The sequence below is a fragment of the Panicum virgatum genome, chromosome 2N (genome assembly GCF_016808335.1).
Source record: "Panicum virgatum strain AP13 chromosome 2N, P.virgatum_v5, whole genome shotgun sequence".
NCBI classification, from domain to species: Eukaryota; Viridiplantae; Streptophyta; class Magnoliopsida; order Poales; family Poaceae; genus Panicum; species Panicum virgatum.
In genome coordinates, this window is record NC_053146.1 from 54,250,728 (window position 1) to 54,272,222 (window position 21,495).

A 21,495-nucleotide genomic window follows, 5' to 3' on the forward strand; every position below is an offset into this window, starting at 1 on the left:
TTTATAAAAAACATGAAATATTTTGGGGCTTGATGAATAAAAAATATAACCCATGAAACAAGTTTTATAGTCTTCAAATGAAATATTCTAGATTGTAACATTTGTTTCACAAGGCTCTGAGTTATTCTTGTGAGGTTTTCGCATGTCCCCTATTTATCTCTAGAATTATTTGTAAATTAAAGGATGATTTGTAAATATAACAGGGGTGAAGCCTTAGGTGTTGGGGTTTCACCCCGGTGATTTTTTTGTAAAATCAGTGGTAAATCACTGTTTTCCATTGTTCCATGTGAAGTTTACCCTGCCGTGCAATGAAGCCGATCCCGGCGGCGTTCTCGGATGGCTTCGCCTCTCACCTCTAAAATATAATATCTTTGTGTAACAAATTAATTATGTGGGCATGTACGTAACTGAGAAGTGAGAACAGATTAAAAAGGACAAAAGGTTTATAGTTTTGTTAGCAGAAGGCATGTAGAAAAGACCGAGGGAGGTTGTCGATGTCTGAAATGGAGGAGATGTTATCATACATTAAGTGTAGCACCGCAAATACTAGAGCCAAAAGCGATGTTTAGGAGCTACCATTTGTTTTCTTAATGCCTTGGCAAATTTTCTATTCATGACGTTTAGCAACAGGCACACACTTAACATAAACACGTCGCCAGACTCAGAAAAATTGCAGGTATATACTCGGTACGGCACTGATTCTCCTAAGCAGTAAGCTGTCAGGGCCAACGGTGTGAAGGATCAAAAGCAAATGCAAGGGAAACTAGTCAGGCGCAGCTTGTGGGACGAGAAAAAGAACAAACCCAACCCCGCGTTCCAACCATCTGAAGTTGCTCGGTAGCCAGCCATATGACATAACATCACACATCAGCGCCGGCCGGCGCGTCACTATCGGTGATAGATCTTCAAGAAGAGAGCCATGGTATGGAACTTTTGTAGACATATTTGAGTGGTCTATTTACTTATTACATCTTCCACTGATAGGTTTCAGACAACTATGGACAATTCAGCCCGGAGTTCCGATGAACTGACTCTACTTCTTTTCGGCACTGCCGCAGTAGCCAAACGGGTTCTTCATAGCCCAGTTCCACTGGTCCCTGCACATCTCATCGATCCCGTACTGGGCTCTGCAACAAGAACAGCAGCTCTCAGCTTGCATGTTTTGACCAAGAAGTTAGAGCACAAGTTATCAATATCGTTAATAAGCATCGAAAAATATGCGGATAAGCTAGATGCTAAGATGCACGTGTCACTGTACACAGCAATTACCTCCATCCAAGCTCCCTTGCAGCCTTCTCAGTGGACGCGTAAACCTCCGTCGCGTCACCCGGCCTCCTGGGGCAGAACTTGGTGGGAATCTCCTGCAGTTTTGCAGCCAGAAACGTCAGTTTCGGGTTCCTTTCTACGGATTAGAGGTGCACGATCCGTGCAGGGATAAACCTTGCCGGACGCCTTCTTGAACGCCGCCACCATCTCGAGAACGGATGTCCCGCGCCCCGTGCCCAGATTGTAGGCCACACAACCTACCAAGAAAAACGTACGTAACCAAGAGACGAACACGAGATACAACTGTGGTCAGGTCTCAAGTGGATGCGGTTGCTGAAAGTGTGCTTCCCAAAATGGTTACCGATGTCAGGAGTGTCGAAGAGCTTGTTCAGCGCAGCGATGTGCCCGTCGGCCAGGTCGACGACGTGTATGTAGTCCCTGATCTGCGAAACATCAACCAACCAATCATAAGAAATGAAATTAGAGCCGAGCCAATTTGTTCCACTCTAGAAATGGTATACAAACAAATGCCGCTGCGATAATCTGTCAGTGTCAGTTACTGTTCTGTGGCGAATTTATTTGCAGGCAAGGATCCGTAGCAAGGGCGGCGCACGCACCGCGGTGCCGTCCCGGGTGGGGTAATCGTGGCCGTAGACGTTGAGCTCGGGCAGCCTGCCGACGGCGACCTGCTGGATGTAGGGCAGCAGGTTGTTCGGGATCCCCTTGGGGTCCTCGCCGATCTCGCCGGAGCTGTGCGCGCCGATGGGGTTGAAGTAGCGCAGCAGGACGATGCTCCACTCCGGGTCCGCGCGGTGGTAGTCCCGCGCCATATCCTCCAGGATAAGCTGCAGCAGATATGCCGTGAGGGGCTGCGGCGGCTTGGCAATCGACGCGCGCGAGCGTCGCGGCCGTTACGCGTCGCTGTCAACGAGAACGCGAGCCACAGCATGGTTGGCGGTTTCGATTCAGCGTGGAGATTTTTACCTTGGTCCTGCCGTAGGGGTTCGCGGCCTGCAGCTTGGCGTCCTCGACGCACGGGATCTCCTCCGGCCAGCCGTACACGGTCGCCGACGACGAGAACACCATCTGCGCGCGCGCGGCTGGGGTCAGAGACCGTGGCGGCGGCGGCGGCGGCGGCGTAATGTGACGCTGGCAGGCGAGAGGCGGACTGGCGGAAGCGAGTGGCACGTACCTTCATGCAGCCGTGCTTCTTCATGGTCTTGTAGAGGTTGATGGTGCCGACGAGGTTGTTGTCGTAGTACATCTCCGGGTGCGCGACGCTCTCCCCCACGGCCTTCAGCCCGGCGAAGTGGACGACGGCGTCGTACCTGGTGGACACGGCACAGCAACGCGTGGGTGGCGGCGGCACGCACTTTTTGCGCTTGGCGAGCGCTCGAAATGAAATGAGGAATTGAGAAGAGGAGAGGCACGCATGCATGCTCTTGGATGGATCGATCGGTGGTCTCGCACCTCTTGGCCGCGAACACCTTCTCCAGGTCGTCGATGCTCCTCAGATCCCCCTGCAAAATCCACGCGGCACGCCGATCGGGGAATGAATCAGGCAGGCGCATATGGTGGCAAGAGGGAAAGCGTCACGATTCACGAACGCGAGGGCAGCTTGCTCGAGCGAAACGGCGGCGGGGGGCGGGCAGCAGTGGGCATACGCACGAGGACGAAGTCAAGGCGGGCGGAGAGCGCGGGGCCGGCGATGAGGCGGACGCGGTCGAGCGCCTCGGGGACGGAGTTGTGGAAGTTGTCGACGACGGTGACGCCGTAGCCCCGCTCTAGGAGGCGCAGCACCGTGTGCGTGCCGATGAACCCCGCGCCGCCCGTCACAAGCACGCTCCTCGCCCGGGCCCCCGCCGCGCCCCCTCCCCCGGCGCCGTTCCCGGCCTCCGCCCCGATCGCCATGGCCTGCGGCCGATCGATCGGCCGATCTGTGCTCTGCGCTCTGTGTGCGCGCGCGGCGGCGCTGCCCGCGTGGCGTGCGGTTCGGCGCTGCACTTTGCTCTGGCGGCGGCGCTTGCCAGCTGGGCCCCGGGCGGGGATATATACCGGGCCCGCCGCCGTTGGGGCGCGTGCCGCCCAGAAAGAGGCCTGCGCAGCGTGACGGGCTCGCGCGCACGTGGACGCGGTGGTGCGTGCGGCGCGGGTCGGATGCCGATCGGGCTCGACCGGTGCGCCCGTTGCTGCGCACCACGGGCACGGCTGACGGCTGGCTCGCTTGCCCGCTGGAGCCCGCTGGCCGAGTCGCGGCTGGTTCTTTTTTTTTCCCCCGTTTCCTGCGAGAAGGGGTCTTCGCGTTCTCCGCCGGTAGCAACGAAGCGAGCCCGACGGCGGCGGCCGCCACGCCTTCGGCTTCGCGTCCGCTGGCGACAGAAGGGTCGGGCCGGCCGTGTCGCCCTCGCCCGGCTCGGCAGGCTTCTCGTAATCTCGTTACCCCCGCGCGCCTATCGGCGTCGCCATCTCACTCATCCCAAACGATGCGGAGGATAAGCGAGAATCCGGCGGCGCGTTTTTTGCTTTTCTTTTTCCCTTTTTCCTTTTTCCGGCAAGCAACCGCCACGCGCGGGGGCGGGGCGCTCTCGTCGTCTTCTACTTGCGAGTCAAGCCGAGTACAGAGGTTGGCACCACCGCACCATACTGCATGAAGCATGATGCTGCACGCAGCTTTCTCTGAAGTTTGAACATCGCTGAGATAAGTAGATAACCTGAGCGGCTCGGCAGAAAAAAAAAGTGCATGAATATTATTTATCCATTCCAAATTGCAGACCATTTTGACAAACCTAGCTATATTACATAGATTTTATTATGCATGTTGATGGTGCTTTGCCAAAATGACGTATATTTTGAAACAAGGGAGCATGTAACAAAACACAAAGCACAAAAGTTATGCCCCTCTTGTCCTCTTGACGTCAGCATCGATCGAATCTGGATTAGAGAAGTTAGCAGCACTAACCGCAGCTGTAGCGCAAAGAATGTGGGCTTGCAACCGGTACGTCTTCTGATCAAATGGACTATTTTGTTCATCTTAAAAGGATTTGGAAAAACAAAACTAATGGAACCCCAGAGCCCCATAAAGCTCGAAGCAGAAGGCAATCCAGCCACGTACCCATGGAGATGCAGAGTAGTGGAGGAAACATCCATGGCGTTAGTATTCGGCATGGCATTCCCTGCTCCTATATATTCTTCTTTTTGCCAAAGGCCTGCTATCGTAGTGGTAGCATCGCTGGAGGCACTCCCCAGAGGTCCTGGGTTCGATCCCCTCGGGGGCGAATTTCAGCTCTGGGGTTAAAAAAACTCCCTCGCTTGTCCCACGTCCAAAGCATTGTGGAGCCCGGCCTAACTCACAAGGCAACGGGTCCTGTGTACGGGTGGGGCAAGGGTTCGGGGGTTTTCTTGGCCTGCTGTGAGAATGTCATTCTACCTCTCAAACAATGCCGTGGGGCGGTCTCACCCCCCACAGGTCAAGTTTTTTTTTATATATTCTTCTTTTTTTGTCTTGCACGCTAGATATAGTTGGATGTTCATGTAACGGACAGGACAGAACGGAGTTGCAACTTGCAAAATGTTATGTGCCTCTTGTCATCAGCGCTCATCAACTTTTAACTTTAAAAGAACCTGCACCGATCCACGCTGTAGCGCACAAAAAATGTTTATTTTAGAGGAAGCGCAAAGAATGCCGGATCGGTCCTGCCACAGGTAGATTTTGATTATCGCATTCCTCTAAGAAAAATCCAAGTATACTTTTCATCTTGAAAATATTCAGAGAGAAAAAAAAAGGAAGCATCAGGGCTCTTGGGGGCCTGGAACAAGAAGCCGGCCATGCAGATGCAGACTGCAGAGGAGTGCAGGAAACAGACACGGCAGGCACACTCTTGTCCAACCTCTCTTCCTTTCTTGCACGGTTGAACTACGGCTAACCTAGAGTTGTAAATTGATGATCCTTAGTTGCGACTCCAATTCTTTTTAGTTTAATTATTTGTATTGAACTGGCTGATCTAGAGGTGTAAATTGATAATCCTTAGTTGCGCCTCCAAACCTTTTTAATTTAAATATTTGTATTACTTTTTCAAAGTGAGATCCTATTTTAAAAAAGTAGTTCAAGTATTTAAACTAAATAGAGTTAGAGATGCACAAAGATCACCGATTTGCACATCTAGACTTTCCTGTGCATAAAGGTGGAAAATGGTGCAAGATGCCAATCGCCCAGTCCCTTACAATAAAATTGAAGTTCCCAAAAGTACACATATCTCATTGTGTGAATAAGCAAGAAGAATGCAGTCCTCCAAATAAAAAACGAAAAGAGATTCTTCCGTCCCTACCTAAAATATTTAAGCAATCCACAATCTTCGATGATAAAAATAAGAAGCTAGATACTACTCCATGCATATGCCACTTTGCACTTTGCAGGGATTGACAAAAATCATTTTGGGCCGATTCAAGCAGTAACAGACGGGTGCTCAGAAGGCCTGTTGTTGATATGCTGCTAGTGAGCACCATAGGCCGCGATCTGAATTCATACAGGACATTAGGCTACAGTATGATTTGGGCTTGGAGGAAAAATGAAGAAGAGTCTGTCCGCTAGGGACCTGCAAAATTTCACACCATCTGCCACTCCAAAAAATTTTCATGCTGAAAATGTTGCGCTAAAAGCCTAAAACACAACCGCCAACACCACGTGCTACGCAGGAAACTGTGATTCCATTCTAAATTTCTAATTGTTTCTTACGAGTAATGCTAGCTTGTACCGGTAACTTTCACCGATCTGAATTACAAGAAAAATATAGAAGTAATGAGGGGGGAAAAGGCATGATCTTCTAGGGAATGACTAATCTTATTCTCAGTCATATGAAATGTACAATGCTCCTCACGTGCTTTTTGGAAGCATACTCCACACTTTCAGAGTACAGCACAAGTCAACCAGATCAACTGACAAGGGGAAGCACACCACAATTGCAGAAAGTAAATTTTCAAACACCATTACTCTGTACTCTGAAACAGTCTAGACAGTGAGGCAGGCCCCGGCACTTTTATCTGGCTCAAATCCATGCCCAGATCTCAGGGCACAATGTCGCCAGCCTTTTTGATCCAGATCAGTGAGAAAATAAAGGAAAAACAGGGGGTAGGTAGAGGGTCTACCGGACCAATGATTAAAGATAGAGCACAAAGAGAAAAGCAGTAGTAAAAAGGGAGGCTACGGATGCAGGTGTTTTCCGAAGGAAACAATGAGCATCTTTGCCCTGTTGTCACAGAGCTTCTTCCACATGCAGAAAAGGTAAGTTTCCGCTGAGACTTGCATCTGGTACAATCTGAACAAGCAGTCATTCAGCAATCATCAGGTATGGACGAAAGATCTACTCATAGTCTCATACAGGATACCTGTTGAAAACAACATTGCCGACAGCTTGACCCTTCGAGTAACTCCAGAAATTGTGGCCTCCCAAAGTCTGGAAACCATCTCTCTTTATTTTAAACATCTTTTCCTGAGACCAGGAAAGAGTCGCAGCAGAAGACAGCAAAATAGATGAAAATCTAGATGATATAATGATTCAGTAATTTATAAAGCAGTTCAATTGGTCATGTGAGGTGTGCACCTAATCAAATTAGGATTAGGGCACATTCTGAAGGTACATATCTATAACGGTTTTATTACAGTGGAGCATATACTATATATCCCACATTATCCACAATTCAGCGCCAATTGAAGGGCAGACAAGTTCATCCTCCCAAGCTGCACTTTGCGGTCATCTTTCACGTTTCCTCTTCATAGGGAGCAAGGTCTTCGGTTTTTCTGATTGCTTGTTCACCGATTCTTCATCTTCAACAAGGCGGAAACCAGGGTGTGACGTCAATTTCTCCACTTCAACTTTTGCCACATCCTTCCTTACTCCAATGTCAGTAATGTATCTGCCAGCACAGTACATCCCAGCTGTGACAGTGGCCATTCCAAGCGGGCCGGCAGCCAAAAGCTTAAATGGAGTGGACAGAAGAGCTGCCAATGGCACACCAATTGCAGAAGAAGCTTGCCCACTAGTCCCAATGCCAGGTTCCTCAACTGGTAGAAGCCCAGTCTTGCAGTAGAGTGCAAAGTCCTCGCAGTTCTTCTCAAACATGTCATAATGTCCAAACCCATTTTGAAGCAAGTACATTGCTCGATGGACAACAACCTCCGGAGGGTCTGATTCGGCAATGGTGCAGGTTCCTCCACGAAGTTTTGCAAGGAAAACTGCAGATGGCACTCCATACTCAAAGCAGTAGAGGGTACCATTGCGGAGGAAACAGTCCAAGCAAGTGAGGACGACGCCACTATTGGGCAGCTGAAATCCACAATCAGGGAATGTTTGGCACTCTGATGGAACTTCTGAGATCAGGCTGGAGGCGGAGTCTGACGAATCTGAACTTTCAATTTCTTTCTTTCTTGTAAAATGGACCACTTTGCTTCCTCCAACATAAATTCCTGAACATGACACAAGAAAATTTCTTGAGAAGCAATGGAAGTGGATTTCAAAACGGACGTTAGTTAATGATATTCAATTGCTTGAGATATTGCCCTGCTGTGAATAACAAGTTGGATTCTCTAAAAAATGAATAACTTGCTGAAACATGAAAAAAAAAACTATTCGTTGACAAACTAATCCAAAATCAGAGAGGATATATGATGCACGAAAAGGAGCCAAGTAGCCTTTTTTTTCTGTAGAGACTGCAGCTTTTTCATACGGGCAGCACAGAACCCAGATATTCTCCTCCCAAGATATAGGCCTGACCAACTGACCGTGAAGAGACACTTTACTAGATAGAACACTAATAAGCACTGATTGATTGTGGAGACACACTGTCCCAACAGCACATTGTGACACTGTGTAGAAGAGTCGTCTATGCTTCCTAGTGAAGATCAATGACATCTGTTTTATGAAAGTAAAGCGATGCAAAGTAAAAGAACAGCGGTAAATAATAAATACAGCCAGAGCCTGGTAAAGGATCAAAGTAAAAGGAGGTTACAGGGGTCTCAGCAGCACCTGAACTAGTGAAAGTGACTGTATATCTCAACAGCTAACATAGGATACTTTGTAGATAACAGTTTACAGTAACTAAACCTAAATTAGTCACTTGTCAGGTAGTACAGTATGGGTCAACCTTACAGTGCTTCCTTCCTGCAAGCAACCTCGAGTTAACTATAAGAAGTCTACTCTTCAGTGCGCTCTAAAGCCAACAAAGAGCACAGATACAGACAGAAATGTTGGTTAGCGGTAGGTGAGCAGCAACAAGTGCCATTTGTTCTACATGGAAAGCAAAGGACAAAGCATGCGGCATCCTAGCCATCTGGAAGGTTTTGTGGACAGGGTATGGGAGCTTCAGCTGAAGCCTCATTTCCATGCCTATCCAGCTGCGGTGAGATGAGATGGAGTAGAAACATGGCATGCCGCATGCCTGTCCCCCAACTTTTCTTAGGGTTGTCCCCACAATTTAAGTACTATCAGTTACAGTCATTCGCTGCCACCAAACTGGTACATGAAATTCTCAAAGATTAAATGGACGAGAGCATGATAATTGGGATGGCTGGCAACTTGGCGTACATCTCGTGCCAAGCAAGCGGTCGTTGCTTGAAGCAGGGGATTTTGCAGAGAATTTCTGCACAGAAAAGCAGAGCGAAACAGAAGAGTTCCCCCTTCCCTTCACACGCAGCCCAGACCCACGATTAGACGTGCCGCCGGAGAAAGCAAGCACAACCGTGACAGAAAACCCACCGGCGGCGAAAAGAAGCCCGCATTGAGCTGGAGCTGGTGGCGTGGCGTAATTCTGGTCAAGGCAACAACTTGCCTGCACGCTGGGCGACTCGATTCGCCGAGCCGGTGGGGGCGATCGGATCTGCGCCACCGGCGGCAATTCGCCACCGGGACGGAGTGAAGCCAGGAAATTTACCGCATCGCCATCGGTGGGGGGTCGAGGGGCGTACCGTGGTGGGAGTAGGCGTAGACGGCCCGCCAGGTGTAGATGTGGTCGCCGGGCCGGATGTCCGACCGCTCGACCCGGTTCGACAGCAGCCCCATCCCCGCCGCCGCCGCCGCCGCCGCGCACTCCGCTCCGCTGGCAACCACGCCGCCACTACAGCCCCTCTACTCTACTGCCCCGTTCATGGCAGAGGGCAAGCGAGTGGTCGCGGGTGGGCGAGGGGGCTCTATATAAGGAAGCCGAGGCCGCAGGGGCCGGGCCGGGGGCGGGGGGCGAGGGCGAGGGCGAGGGCGTCGGCGTGGTGCTTGGGGACACGGTCAGGTAAAGAAAAGAATGTCGCTGTCACGGCGTACAAGGCAGGCACCAGCAGCACCGCATCACCGGGAGCCGATCCGCGTCGCTCCTCGGCCGCTGGGCGGCGGCTGCCTCGTTCGCCCGGCTCCGGCTCGAGGCGAAAACAAAACGACGAAAAAGGAAGGGGGTGGGTGGTGCCGAGAGGTATTTTTCCCGTCCAAATCGCGGTCACATGCGGTGGGTGGTTCGGCGAAAGGGTCTGTTTGCTTGGCGCTAGTTTTTGTAACGTGCTTGTGATATTTTAACTACTAATTACGGTGTTAAACAAAGTCAGTTTATAAAATCAACTACAGAGCCCCTACGCTAGTGACCCTGAAGAATCCAATGAGATCTTTGACCACACGATTTAGAGGATGGTTACTGTAGTATCACTGTAGCAAATTATTGATTAATTTCCGTCATTAGATTCGTCGCGAAAAATTACACACATTCCTAAAAGAATTTTGTAAATAAACTTTATTTAGTACACTATACATACGAGATTCAATTTTCGTAAACACATACGCGCTAGAATTCTTGCCGATCCAAACAGGGTCAAGGTGAGGAGGCGCGGGGGGAATCGCGGAATCGGGATCGGCACGTCGCGGCGGGGGACGACGGCCTCGGATCGTGTGTCGCCGCCGTGGACCGTTGGTTCTTCCTGCCGTGCCCACCCAGTTCGTCTCTGGCAGCGCATCCAAGTTGCTGCTTTGTACCGAGCGCGAGGGCAAATGGGGGCCGTGACCTGTGAGAATTGAGAAGACACGGCGGTGAGGGGTGAGCCGGGTCTTGGTGCAGGTAGGACGGGCATAGAGGACTACAGGACCGGGCACCCACTGCGGTCGCGCACCTAACCGGGGCCGCCGTGGCACGAGCTCCCGGCTCCCGCCGTGCCGGTCCACTGATCAGGGACGGATGCTGACGCGACTGCTCGCATCTGCTACACCTCATTTGCTTGTTCGGTCCCCTAGTCCAAAACGTCACGGATGGCGACGTCTGTCGCCAACAGGCGATGACATTTTCAAGGGAAGGTGTGAGGTGCCGCGGCCAATGATGAGAGCATTGCGGCTCGACGGATGCCGCCCTCACTGACGAGCAACCTGACGTTTTTAGCGGCAGTTTACGATTGAATAAATTCCCTAAATGTCATTGAAAATTTAACTCCTCCTCTGAATGCCATTCGGTGGCATTGAGAGAATTATTTTTGTGTCTATGACATTTAGGAAATGAGTTAAATTTCGATGGCATTGAGAAAATTTGCTCAATACGATTTGACTGCGCATCGCCGTCTCTCGGGATTCCAAGGCAAGAAAAGAAAAATGGTCCCTTATTGTGGGCTGGACCGACATTTGAACTCGTGACGGGCTACCCAAATCTATGGAAACTCTCCATGGCCCGTCAGCCAGCCTCATCCAAAGCGAAACCCAACTAGCGCGCAGACAATGAATGAGCCCACATGACTCGTTTGACAATTGTCAATCAAGGTTCTTAAGCCCACTAAGCAAAACCCCACTTCCCCGTCCCTCCTCCCTCGCTCACGCGCGGCATCACGCCGGCTGGCTGGGCGGCGACTCCTCCCGTTCGCACCTCCTTTCCTTCCACGGCGAGAGCCAAAACTGGCAACGGCATTCCGCGTTCCTATAATAATGCGCCCCTGCTCCGGCCGGCGCCCCCTCCCCCCGATTCCCCGCTCCGCCATACCCTAGCCGTCCCCGACTCCGGTGCGTAGATCCATCGGACACGGCGCTCGCCGGCCCCGAGGGGAGATGGCCTCCTCCCTGAACTCCAACGCAGCGCAGCAGCAGGCCCCCGGGTTCGCCGCGGCGGCGGAGAAGCAGGGCGCCGCAATGGCGGCGCCGCCGTCCCCGCGAGGCGCTCCCGGGTTCGCGGTGGTGCCTCAGGGGGGCGCGCCCGCGTCCCCGCAGGGCCCTCCAGGGTTTTGGGTGGCGCCTCAGCAGAGCGCGCCGGCGCCATCGCAAGTTGCTCACGTGGTGGCGCCGCCGCAGGGCGCGACCGTGATGGCTTCGCAGCAGCAGCATTTCGCCCATGTGATGGTGCCCGGCTCCCAGCAATGTATGCAGATGGCCGTTCAGCCGGCGTCCATGGCCATGATGATGGCCTCGATGTCCCAGCAAGCCCAAGCACAGGCCATGGCTGCACACCAGCCAGCGCAAGGCATGGCGCCATCACAGTCTCTGCCCACGTACCTTCTGTCCATGATGCAGATGCAGCAAGCTCAAGCAGGGCACATGATGGAAACTCCACCTCTGCCGCTTGGCCCTCCGCCATTGGTGCAGCAGCAGCAGCAGCAGCCGCCGCCGCCGCCGCCTTCTTCACATGCCGATCCAACGATGACGGCTCAACCCCCTCTGCCGCTCGGACCCCCACCCGTGATGCTGCAACAACAGCCTGCACAAGGGGCCCCGGTGATGATGGCACAACCGCCTTTGCCATTCAGCTCTCCATCAGTGATGCTGCAGCAAAATCCGCAGGTCAATCAGATGATGATGGGACAGGCACAATTGTCTTCTCTACCATGCAAGCGCCAACGTGTTGACCAATATGGTTCGTGATCAACATTCCAGTTATTCCTGATTATTGTTTTGTTTTGAGTGGTAACAATGCCACTAATAGGTGTGCTACTATAGCATGTGGTTCAAGTTTGTGCACACTAGATGTTTATGTTTATTATGTACATGAGGACTAGAACAGAAGTCATAAGGTACCTAACTTAAAGCCTATGTTTCCTGCTAAAGCTTCTAAATAATCCTGCGAAAATTAGTTGCAAGGAGATTTCTGAGATCTCAGTGCTGCTTTGTCTTGTACCTTCTTAAGCATAGAGATTACCTTAAGCATATCTTTTGGATTTGTTGGAGAAGGTTAGGAGATACGTGTGGGGTAGCACATCTGCATTTTCAGTTCAGATTTAAATTTTAAGGTTCTCATTCTACTAATATTTGGTTGAGAGGAACTTTTTAATGCCTTTTTGATGACCAACAAGATTAAGTCACGAATTTAGATCCAGTGAATATTGTTTATGTATTGCTGGATGGTTTGGCTTAAGGTTTGCACTCTCCTGTTCGCACTTACTTTGTGCGATATTAAAAAAGTACTTATGTGGATCTAGTTGGTTTGGCTTAGGCATTGCACTCCCCTACATTGTTTTGCGCAATTACTTTCTGCAGCTATTGAACATGACAATAAAGTTTGTCCATTTTCCTCTTTGTATTGAGACTGCCAAATTCTTGGGACTTTTTACAACCCCTACACACATCAGCATTATGATCGTTTTCTTGATTATGGTCGGATGTTTTTGTTCTTGGCAAAGACTTTTGTTTCTGTTGCCTTGACCCCCCCCCCCCCCCCCCCCCCCACAAACACACACACACTACTTTCTTTCGGCTTGCCTCTTGAATGGATGCAAGAGAAACAACTCGAGACTAGTGGCAAAGCTTGGGCCGAATCACAGCTGGAGCCAGTGAACCCAATTGGACTGCAGCAGGGAGCAAAACCAGAGAAAAATAACACAGCGGGCTTTAGTTCTAGTGGAGTTTTCTTGGGCCAGGGGGTTGGTCTATTTTGGCCTCAACAATCACTCCTGCTTGAGGCTATCATATTTTATATGGTTATGAATGACTTAATGAAATCTATGCATTGTGGTTTGTGCATGCAGCTAATTTAGTGTCTTGTATAAACTTCTTGTAGGCAACCCTTATGGACAGCATATGACGGGCCATCAGCAGGAAACAATATTCAATGCAGCAATGGGACAATCTTTTGGGCCTAACTTACAACATGAGGTAACATAGGGTATATTTGTTTTTTTTAAATATAAAATCAGAGTAACAGCTCTTTGCTAGATGTTAAAGTGTTGTATCTAAACATTTCCCTGGTCAATTGTTACAGTTTCCTTCTTTTGGTGCATCTATGCCCTCCTCTCTTCCTAAAGATGCAACAAGCACCGTTTATGTTGACGGTCTCCCTACCAACTGTACTAGACGGGAAGTTGCACGTATCCTTGTGTTGATGATTTCTCTTTCTAATATTTTTCTGAGTTTTCATTCTTTTTCCCACTGGTGAACTATACTATACATTCATGTGCTTTCAATCCATGTGTTCTATTCTGTGTTTCATCCTTCATTATTAAGGTGATTGGCCCCATTGACTATTTTTCTTAGATATCTTTCGCCAATATATGGGGTTCCGCGAAGTTCGACTGGTCAACAAAGGGTCTAATAGGCATGCAATATGCTTTGTTGATTTTGCCACTCCTACGCATGCTTTTCTTGCTATGAGAACTCTTCAAGGTGAACATAACACTTTTTGTATATACATTGTTCCATCTTTAGCTGTACCTATGAGAAATCTAACTTAGTACAATTGGAAAAACAGTATAAACTAAGAAAGATCACTCCGTGTTACATGACATGTTGTGTCATGGGCCACATTTAGTGATACTTTTGCAAGTTATTTTTCAACTCAGTGATGCTTGTGAATGGCATTAAGCAGTATTTCTACTTAAGTACTTACTGTATCTACTGTTGTTATCTTTTAGTTCACACACCTTCACTGCTCTTGTTGAGCAATAGTTCCCACTACTACATGTTCTTTATTGCCAGCAGCTCCTAAGACGATGTAGAAAGATTTTCCTTGATTGGTTTGTGCAGTAGAGAGCATTCTTAGCCACTCTAATTTTAGTGCAGTTGGTCATTCTGAATATCTTGCTGCATCTTGCATGTTTATGGTTTGATAGAGCAAGGATCTATCAGTTGTTCATACCTTTTTTTTTTCTTGTTAGCTTTGGGGGCCATATGTATGCAATCTGCACATCGACAAATAAGATATAAAGCAGCGCTTGCTATATCTGACAATTGTTATGTATGCTTGGAGCACAAAGTAAAAAAGAATTGATTAATTAGATTTGATTACATAGTTAGATTCCATAGCTTAAGGACAATCCCAATGGATGGTTTCATATTATTGTTTCCAAGAATGGTTAACAAAATAGCAAAGAAATCATGGTTTAACTCCTTCAAGGTATTATTTCACTTTTTTTATTTCATGGGCTCACATGGGACTTCATTCTGACTCGTCAATAGTTGGAAACTTTTTTGAGGTGATCTCATCTATATGAATCTGCTTCATTTTCTCTCATCTTTACCTCTTTGCCACATTGTAAAAAAATTGATGAGTGGCTTGCAATTAAATGAGAATGAAACAAGTGGCCTAAGAAAATTAGAGTCATTCTTTGTCAAGACATTTATGTACACTGGCTGGTAGCTACTTGTGATACCTGATAGCACTTACACTGTTACACATCAATATTTATGGCGTAATGTTCAAATCTGGTTAATTAATCAGTTTAAGGCTATGACTGCATAATTTACTGTGGGTTTTGCATACATTGCTATAGTTTCTCCTTTTAGCACTTGCATCGTCTACTGTCTGCAAATATGCCAGTTTTGTAGCATGAGGTCAACGCTTGCTGGGGTGCATCTTTGAACCAATTTTCTTATTGCAGGTTATAAGTTCGACGAACAGGATCCTAATTCACGCATTTTGAACCTGCAGTTCTCTCACTCTCCTCGCATGAACTCACATGGTGGGTGCTAGTCACTAAATTGTTCTACACCATCCTGTTATTTTGACCTGGCAAGCAGCAGCCGATCTTGCTTCTGTGAGTCATTAGCATGAAAGAACAACTCGGCTGTGATTCAGGCTTTGCCTTATAACACTCTGACGAGCCTACCTATGTTACAACTGACACCAGTACTTAACTGCTGAAGGTTGTTACTATATGATATACTATAGTTGTGGCGCATTGTAACAGCAAGTATGTTCCAGTGAATTTCAAACTCTCTGAGCACCTGCTAGTATTGATGCTTTGTTTTTCTGATGTTCTTCAGTTGTCCACTGTTTACTTGGTTTCGCCAAGCTAGTAGATTGAGGTTTCCCCATTTTTTGTCAGGAAAATGTGACTAAATTGAATTATCTGGCAGGATGCTAGATGTATTTTGCATGGCTTGGTGGTTCCCGCCAGTTTCCCTAACACACTACAGTAATTAGGGTGATTGCCAGGCTCATTTAGTTGTAAATGAATTCCTGATAGTTGGATGCAGGCGACCCTTTTTTACATAGCCTGCACCTTGTCAGCTTTGTACTTCAGAACATTTTAATCCAACTAGTGCTGAATTGGATGGTGGCAGATGGCACCACTCTTTTACATGGACTGCACATTGTCATGCTTTGTACTTCAGAACATATTTTTACTTTGTTGCAGGATGATGGTAGTTTTCTCAGCTGAGTGTTGAGTTCAGTTTGCTGTCGGTTAAGTATTGGATATTGTATAATTATTAGTAGTGGCAATGCTAAGTTTTTTTTTTAAAGAAACTTCATCGATTCAGTTGTCCTGAACGTATTTTATCACCAAATTCTCCTAATTTACCCATTACATAAACTACAGTTATCCATTTTATATTCAGAAATAATAGTACTAAGTTTTAGATCCCAATGTATTATACGGTGTTAGCGCTTATGACCATGAGAACAAGTTTGGAGGAAGAAATAGAGCATAGGAGGTTAAGAAAATGAAAAAAAAAGGTCTGTTCGCTCCATGAACCCATGGCGCGGATCGCTACTACTCCCATCATCCATCATAACGGGCCATCTCGGCTGTTTGGGGCCGTGGATCCAATTCCGACTTCCGATCGGTCAATGGATCCAATTCCGAGTTTCCGACCTCCAACCGGTCAATCCGCCGCCGGCGCAGCGGCGCCATTGCCTCCGGCCGGTTCCTTTCCGCCTTTGAACGATGCGACCAAGTGACCAACCGCCAGCTGCACTTGCCGTCCACGGGAACTCCAGAAGCGAAGAGTACATGGCCGATGGCTCTACGGACCACACCGGTTGCTGTCGAACGTCGATTGACAGTTTGCTCGCAGGCATCGTCGTCATACAGACGGTTGGCTGGCGCCCATGCGCAGGCCTTTGCTGGGTACACGCGCTTGCTTTGCTGTTGACTGTTGTTGATCAGAACAGAAGAGGGCGTGCAGTCGTCTCCAAGCACGTACCCGGACGACAGTGACCAGGCATGAGGAGCTTTTTTTTTTGTGACTACCAGGCATGAGGAGCTGATGAATCTTCACTCCACACCCACTGCGGCATTGTCCTCGCAGCTATTGTAGAAGCGCTCTGAAGCGTCGCGCTGGGGTACTTAACTCCTGCCTGCAAATCAGTGGACTGTATTTTCCGTAATGCTGAGCTATCACTCGTTCAAGCTGTTCTTGAATTTCCTCTCTTTTTTTCCTTCTTGAAACTACGTTCTTGAAATTCTGAAGCTCCTTTTCCTCATGATGAGGAATACGCCTCCGAGGCAGATGTCGCGGTTGCTTAGCACGCGACGCCAAATAAATCCACGTACAGCACCACATGCCCATGGATGGATGGGTTGCAATCGCCTAATCGGGGGAGTGATAACGTGCGAGCCCTGATGCGTGACGCGATCGCGCACCGCCACCGTGATCCCGACGCGCTCCCGACGCGCTCCGGGAACGAGCGAGCGCGGTGTCTGGACTCTGGAGTTGGACTGGGGCCTGATGATATTTCTTGGCTTCCCCTGCAGGACCACCGCCGGTTGGCCCGGTCCGCCGAACAACGGCCGGGACTCGACAACTCCGATCGCTCGTGGCCGCGTGATCGAATCGCAGCCGCGATATTTTAGCGAGTGCCTGGAGACTCGTCAAGCTCTCGCTGCCATCGCATCTCTCTGAATTCTCTCTGGTCGCGGTCGGGCCGTGCGATGCCAAGGCTGATGGGAATGGGATGAGCTGGTCCTGGTCGATTAAAATCCTCGACCACCGGCTTTCGGGGGAAAAAAAAGATGTAATACTGGCCCAACAGCTGAAGTCTCAGTCGAACGCGACGGATGGAAGGTCAGTTTGTATCGCTACAGATCAAAAGGGAGTAAATTCCTGTATGTCATTGAGAAACGTCCCTGCAGGCCGCCGCGACCTCGATGCCCAGGCTCCGAGCGGGCCGCCGCGCCTCTCGCTCTCCGCCGGTCGCCGCAGCCCTCGACTCCCTGGCTCCCAGCCGGCCGGCCGCCACTGCTCTCGCTCCCCGCCGGCCGCCGCGGCCCTCGGTCTCCACCGGCCGCCGCGGCCCTCGGTCTCCGCTGCCCATCGTGACCCTCGACGCCTGGGCTCCCAGCCAGCCACCGCGGCTCTCACTCCCCGCCGGCCGCCGCGGCCCTCGACGCCCTCGGTCCCCGCAGGCCACCCTTCTGCTCGTCCGACGCCGCGCCGCATGGGATGCAGGGGCGGCCGCGAGAGGAGCAAGGTGGAGGGTCACGGGATGGAAGGGGCACGCGTGTTTTTTTTTATCAGTCTAGTGAGCATCTGAGCGTTGCTTCTGTTTGGAAGGAGGGTAAAAACGTCCAAAAGGAAAAAATTGACGCCGTTAGTATGTGAATTTGGCGGTAATGGCATATAGGGGGCGTGAAATTATAAACGGTGGCATTGAAGGGATAGACTAATTTCTAATGTCACATAAATGATGAGTTATATTTCTCAATGACATATAAGGAATTTACTCATCAAAAGAAAGTACTCCTACAAGACTAGTACACAGCTGCAGGATTCCCGGGCTTGCCTTTCGCCACGAGCAACGCGGTTCTGACCTCTAATGCATGCGCACGCCTTATGGTGTGTTTGACCCTCTGTTTTTTCTTTTTTTTTTTGTTGCAAGAGAAAGGGCAAAGGGTCTGTCATGCACTAACAATGTTCAGAGATAGGGGAGAGTACTTTTCCTCGAGCTGAAAGCAACGTCGCCCATCTACTCGTGCTCCGCGTCGGATCGATGCGTTCCAATCCCTGCAAGAAAGGCTAAAGAAGAAAAGACGGCTACGCATACAGACATCCCTGGCTAAAGCCAGACCGAATAAAAGGATGACCGGGACACCGTGAACACGGCGCAGGATACTGGCTGCCAGTGCCGGCCTGCCCTTTGCGCAGCATCCATCCCGGCCGAAAAAGCGCGACACGCGGGCGGTGGCGGACGGGACACGAGCTGCTGACCAGCAGAACTCACGGTGTGTTTAGTTCGGTAGGTGTAAACGCAAAAAAAATTTGCGTTTCGAATCTTCCCAATTTGAAACACTAAATGAAGTCTATTTATAAAACTTTTTACACAGATAGGTTGTAAATTGCGAGATGAATCTAATGATGCTAATTAATTCATAATTAATCAATAATTAGCGGATGGGTATTGTAGCATTACTATTGCAAATCATGGATTAAGTAGGCTCATTAGATTCGTCTCGCGATTTACAGCCCATCCATGCAAAAAGTTTTATAAATAGACTTCATTTAGTACTTCAAATTAGTAAGATTTTTTTCACTTTAATGTGTTTACGGCTTTTTTGTATTTACTGGGTGTAACTAAACACACCCTCACCGTCAAAAGCGCTGCCCCTGCGCTCTGCCTCTGCTCTCCCACCTCTTGCATGCCACACAAGTAACCGCCAGAGCCTAGCCGACCCAGCTCTCTTCTCGCCGTCTCTTCTCGTGGCCGCGGGCCCGAAGCATGGTCGGTGTCGGTTGCGACAACCAAGAAGCGGAGCTCGATAGATAAGCAGGGTGCGCCAAGAGGACCAGGAGGTGATCGAAGAGATGGTAGCGCGGGGGGACGAGGCGGAGGAGGAGGCGCGGTGGGAGGGGGAGGCGGAGATCGACTACGTGTTCAAGGTGGTGGTGGTGGGGGACTCGGCGGTGGGGAAGACGCAGCTGCTGGCGCGCTTCACGCGGGACGAGTTCGCGCTCGACTCCAAGTCCACCATCGGGGTGGAGTTCCAGGCGCGCACCCTCACGCTCCACCGCAAGCGCGTCAAGGCGCAGATCTGGGATACCGCCGGCCAGGAGAGGTACGTGCACCAGTGCACCACACCTGCTTGCTGCCTTCTTGCTACCTGCCCCCCGTCCGGCATCCGGCGACCATGCTCCGCCGCCTGCTCCGCCGTGTGCGGTGTGCCTCGACCGTCGTCCACCGGTGGGCGGTGGCGACGTGGACACGTCGTCCTCGTGCGCAAGAACAGAGTAGATAGGCATCGTAACCGCGGTGCGTCGTTTGGATTGCACTCTAAGGAATTTTTGGTTCCGGTACGTGTGTGCGCCTGAAGCTTTAGCTTTTGGAGCTTTTCCGAGCTTTTTTTTCCCCACCTGATTAGGCTGTGCCTGTGACAGGTGTACGCTGCCTAACTTCGGAATTCCGTCTAGTAAGTACGTATTTGTTTAACATCTGAAGAGGGATTCGGTAACCTATGGTTTAGTTGCTTCGGAAGGTGGTGAAGTCGTGAAGGGTGATGACATGATGTCAGCTAGTATTTCTCTACAAGAAGCCGGCCGGCAGCTAAAATTATTAAGAAAATGGGATTGCGTTCTTAATCCAGACGCGACGGTGAGCTGATTCTGAAGGAGATGGTGTCTTCTACCTGTCCATCCCTATCCGGAAATTAGGTTTTAAGAGGAACTTTGTGAAAAGATAAGCATGCACATTGGTGGGCGGAGTTCAATAATGCAAGAATTAAAAGCAACCGAAAGCTATGTTTGCAATTTGAGGAGGCCAGGTATTAAGCATGCTACGGAAAGATCTTCAGACCACCAGTAACCATATCAATAGCATCACCGGCCACGCTGAAAGTGATCCCTCGATGGACCGCCATTTCATTTGGAGATAAAGACTACACAGGCCATCGTTTGAATTTCGAAATAGTCTTATCTTACCTTGATTTCGAATTAGGCATTTGCCACCTCAACGTTTCTCCCAACCCTGTCCTCTGTTCAATCTCTTGTAACCAGAGCATGCTCACGAGTCATGAGCATTTTTTTATTTTTATGCGGAAGCAAGAGCGTATGGATTTTTTTGCAGGAATTTAATCAAGTTCCAAATTTTTAGTACTGTGTGCTAAACAGAACAAAAGGAAATTCTTCACAAGTCTGGGCACATGGCAATACGTGTTAAATTGATGATGCGCTGCAGGTACAGGGCGGTGACGAGCGCCTACTACCGCGGCGCGCTGGGCGCCATGGTGGTGTACGACGTGACCCGGCGCGCCACGTTCGAGCACGTCCCGCGGTGGGTGGAGGAGCTCCGCGCGCACGCCGACGGCTCCACCGTCGTGGCGCTCATCGGGAACAAGGCCGACATGCCCGCGGCGCGGCGCGAGGTGGCGGCCGACGAGGCCGCGCGCCTCGCCGAGGAGCAGGGGCTCTTCTTCTCCGAGGCGTCCGCGCTCTCGGGGGACAACGTGGAGCGCGCCTTCCTCACGCTCCTCGAGGAGGTCTTCGCCGTCGTCTCGCGCAGGGCGCTGGAGCTCGACGAGGCACGCCGGATGCGCGGCGACCAGGGCGATGGCGGCGCCGGCGGCGAGGTGCTGTCGCTCAAGGGGACCACGGTGGACCTGGGCTCCATCATGGAGACCAGCGCCATGAAGAGGCCGAGCTCGCAGTGCGCCTGCTCGTGATGGCGTTTTCACTTCAGATGTAGGAGTTATTTCAAAAGTACTGTGTTTTTTTTAAGAGCTTCACATTTCCAAATCACAGATCATTACACTATTGGTCTTTTAGGCATGTTATTACCTTGTAAAGCCTGTAAGTATGAGACGTTCTATCGTATCTGATCAATTGATTTGTTTTCGAAGTTCCCAAGCAAACAGGCAGATTTATGCCATCAAACACTTTTTTTCACAAGTATGTTCACTGGTTTAACCATCACCCTTTATGTTACTTCACTGCAACTTCCAAGCTTCTAAACACATCCAATGAAAACCATGATACAGATTCTCCAATATAGCAAATAAACAAAGCTACTGCACACTTGGCATGAAACTACATCCTATAACCAGACTACTAAGATATTGAAAGAAGATTCAACAAACAAACTAGAAAA

At 49.9% G+C, this 21,495-nt stretch overlaps 4 protein-coding genes across 7 annotated transcripts; 2 read left to right on the plus strand and 2 right to left on the minus strand.

The window, feature by feature from the left end:
• Window positions 1-795: 795 nt before the first annotated feature.
• LOC120661314 (bifunctional UDP-glucose 4-epimerase and UDP-xylose 4-epimerase 1-like) lies at window positions 796-3,293 on the minus strand. Its single transcript, XM_039940130.1, has 9 exons — window positions 2,935-3,293; window positions 2,737-2,786; window positions 2,459-2,594; window positions 2,251-2,352; window positions 1,884-2,111; window positions 1,628-1,709; window positions 1,441-1,523; window positions 1,270-1,361; window positions 796-1,127 (listed from the first exon to the last, which is right to left on the minus strand). Exons 1-9 carry the CDS (start codon window positions 3,175-3,177, stop codon window positions 1,034-1,036), a joined length of 1,110 nt encoding a protein of 369 aa, XP_039796064.1. The 5' UTR covers window positions 3,178-3,293; the 3' UTR covers window positions 796-1,033.
• A 3,497-nt stretch (window positions 3,294-6,790) lies between these two features.
• On the minus strand, window positions 6,791-9,563 carry LOC120661315 (protein LEAD-SENSITIVE 1-like). Its single transcript, XM_039940131.1, has 2 exons — window positions 9,224-9,563; window positions 6,791-7,726 (listed from the first exon to the last, which is right to left on the minus strand). The coding sequence occupies exons 1-2, from the start codon at window positions 9,315-9,317 to the stop codon at window positions 7,014-7,016; spliced, it is 807 nt and encodes a 268-aa protein (XP_039796065.1). The 5' UTR covers window positions 9,318-9,563; the 3' UTR covers window positions 6,791-7,013.
• A 1,495-nt stretch (window positions 9,564-11,058) lies between these two features.
• LOC120661316 (bromodomain-containing protein 4-like) lies at window positions 11,059-15,775 on the plus strand. Of its 4 annotated transcripts, none has more exons than XR_005669864.1 (5): window positions 11,059-12,117; window positions 13,258-13,352; window positions 13,459-13,564; window positions 13,701-13,859; window positions 15,124-15,775. XR_005669864.1 is itself a non-coding variant. In XM_039940133.1 (5 exons), the coding sequence occupies exons 1-5, from the start codon at window positions 11,319-11,321 to the stop codon at window positions 15,198-15,200; spliced, it is 1,206 nt and encodes a 401-aa protein (XP_039796067.1). In that variant the 5' UTR covers window positions 11,059-11,318; the 3' UTR covers window positions 15,201-15,775. The 4 variants fall into 4 exon arrangements, 2 of the variants coding, with proteins under 2 accessions (XP_039796067.1, XP_039796066.1); XR_005669865.1 differs by lacking the exon at window positions 15,124-15,775 and adding an exon at window positions 15,074-15,098; XM_039940133.1 differs by having other exon boundaries at window positions 13,731-13,859.
• A 3,230-nt stretch (window positions 15,776-19,005) lies between these two features.
• Window positions 19,006-21,292, plus strand: LOC120661317 (ras-related protein RABA3-like). The gene is made up of 2 exons (XM_039940134.1): window positions 19,006-19,471; window positions 20,587-21,292. Exons 1-2 carry the CDS (start codon window positions 19,221-19,223, stop codon window positions 21,068-21,070), a joined length of 735 nt encoding a protein of 244 aa, XP_039796068.1. The 5' UTR covers window positions 19,006-19,220; the 3' UTR covers window positions 21,071-21,292.
• Window positions 21,293-21,495: the final 203 nt, after the last annotated feature.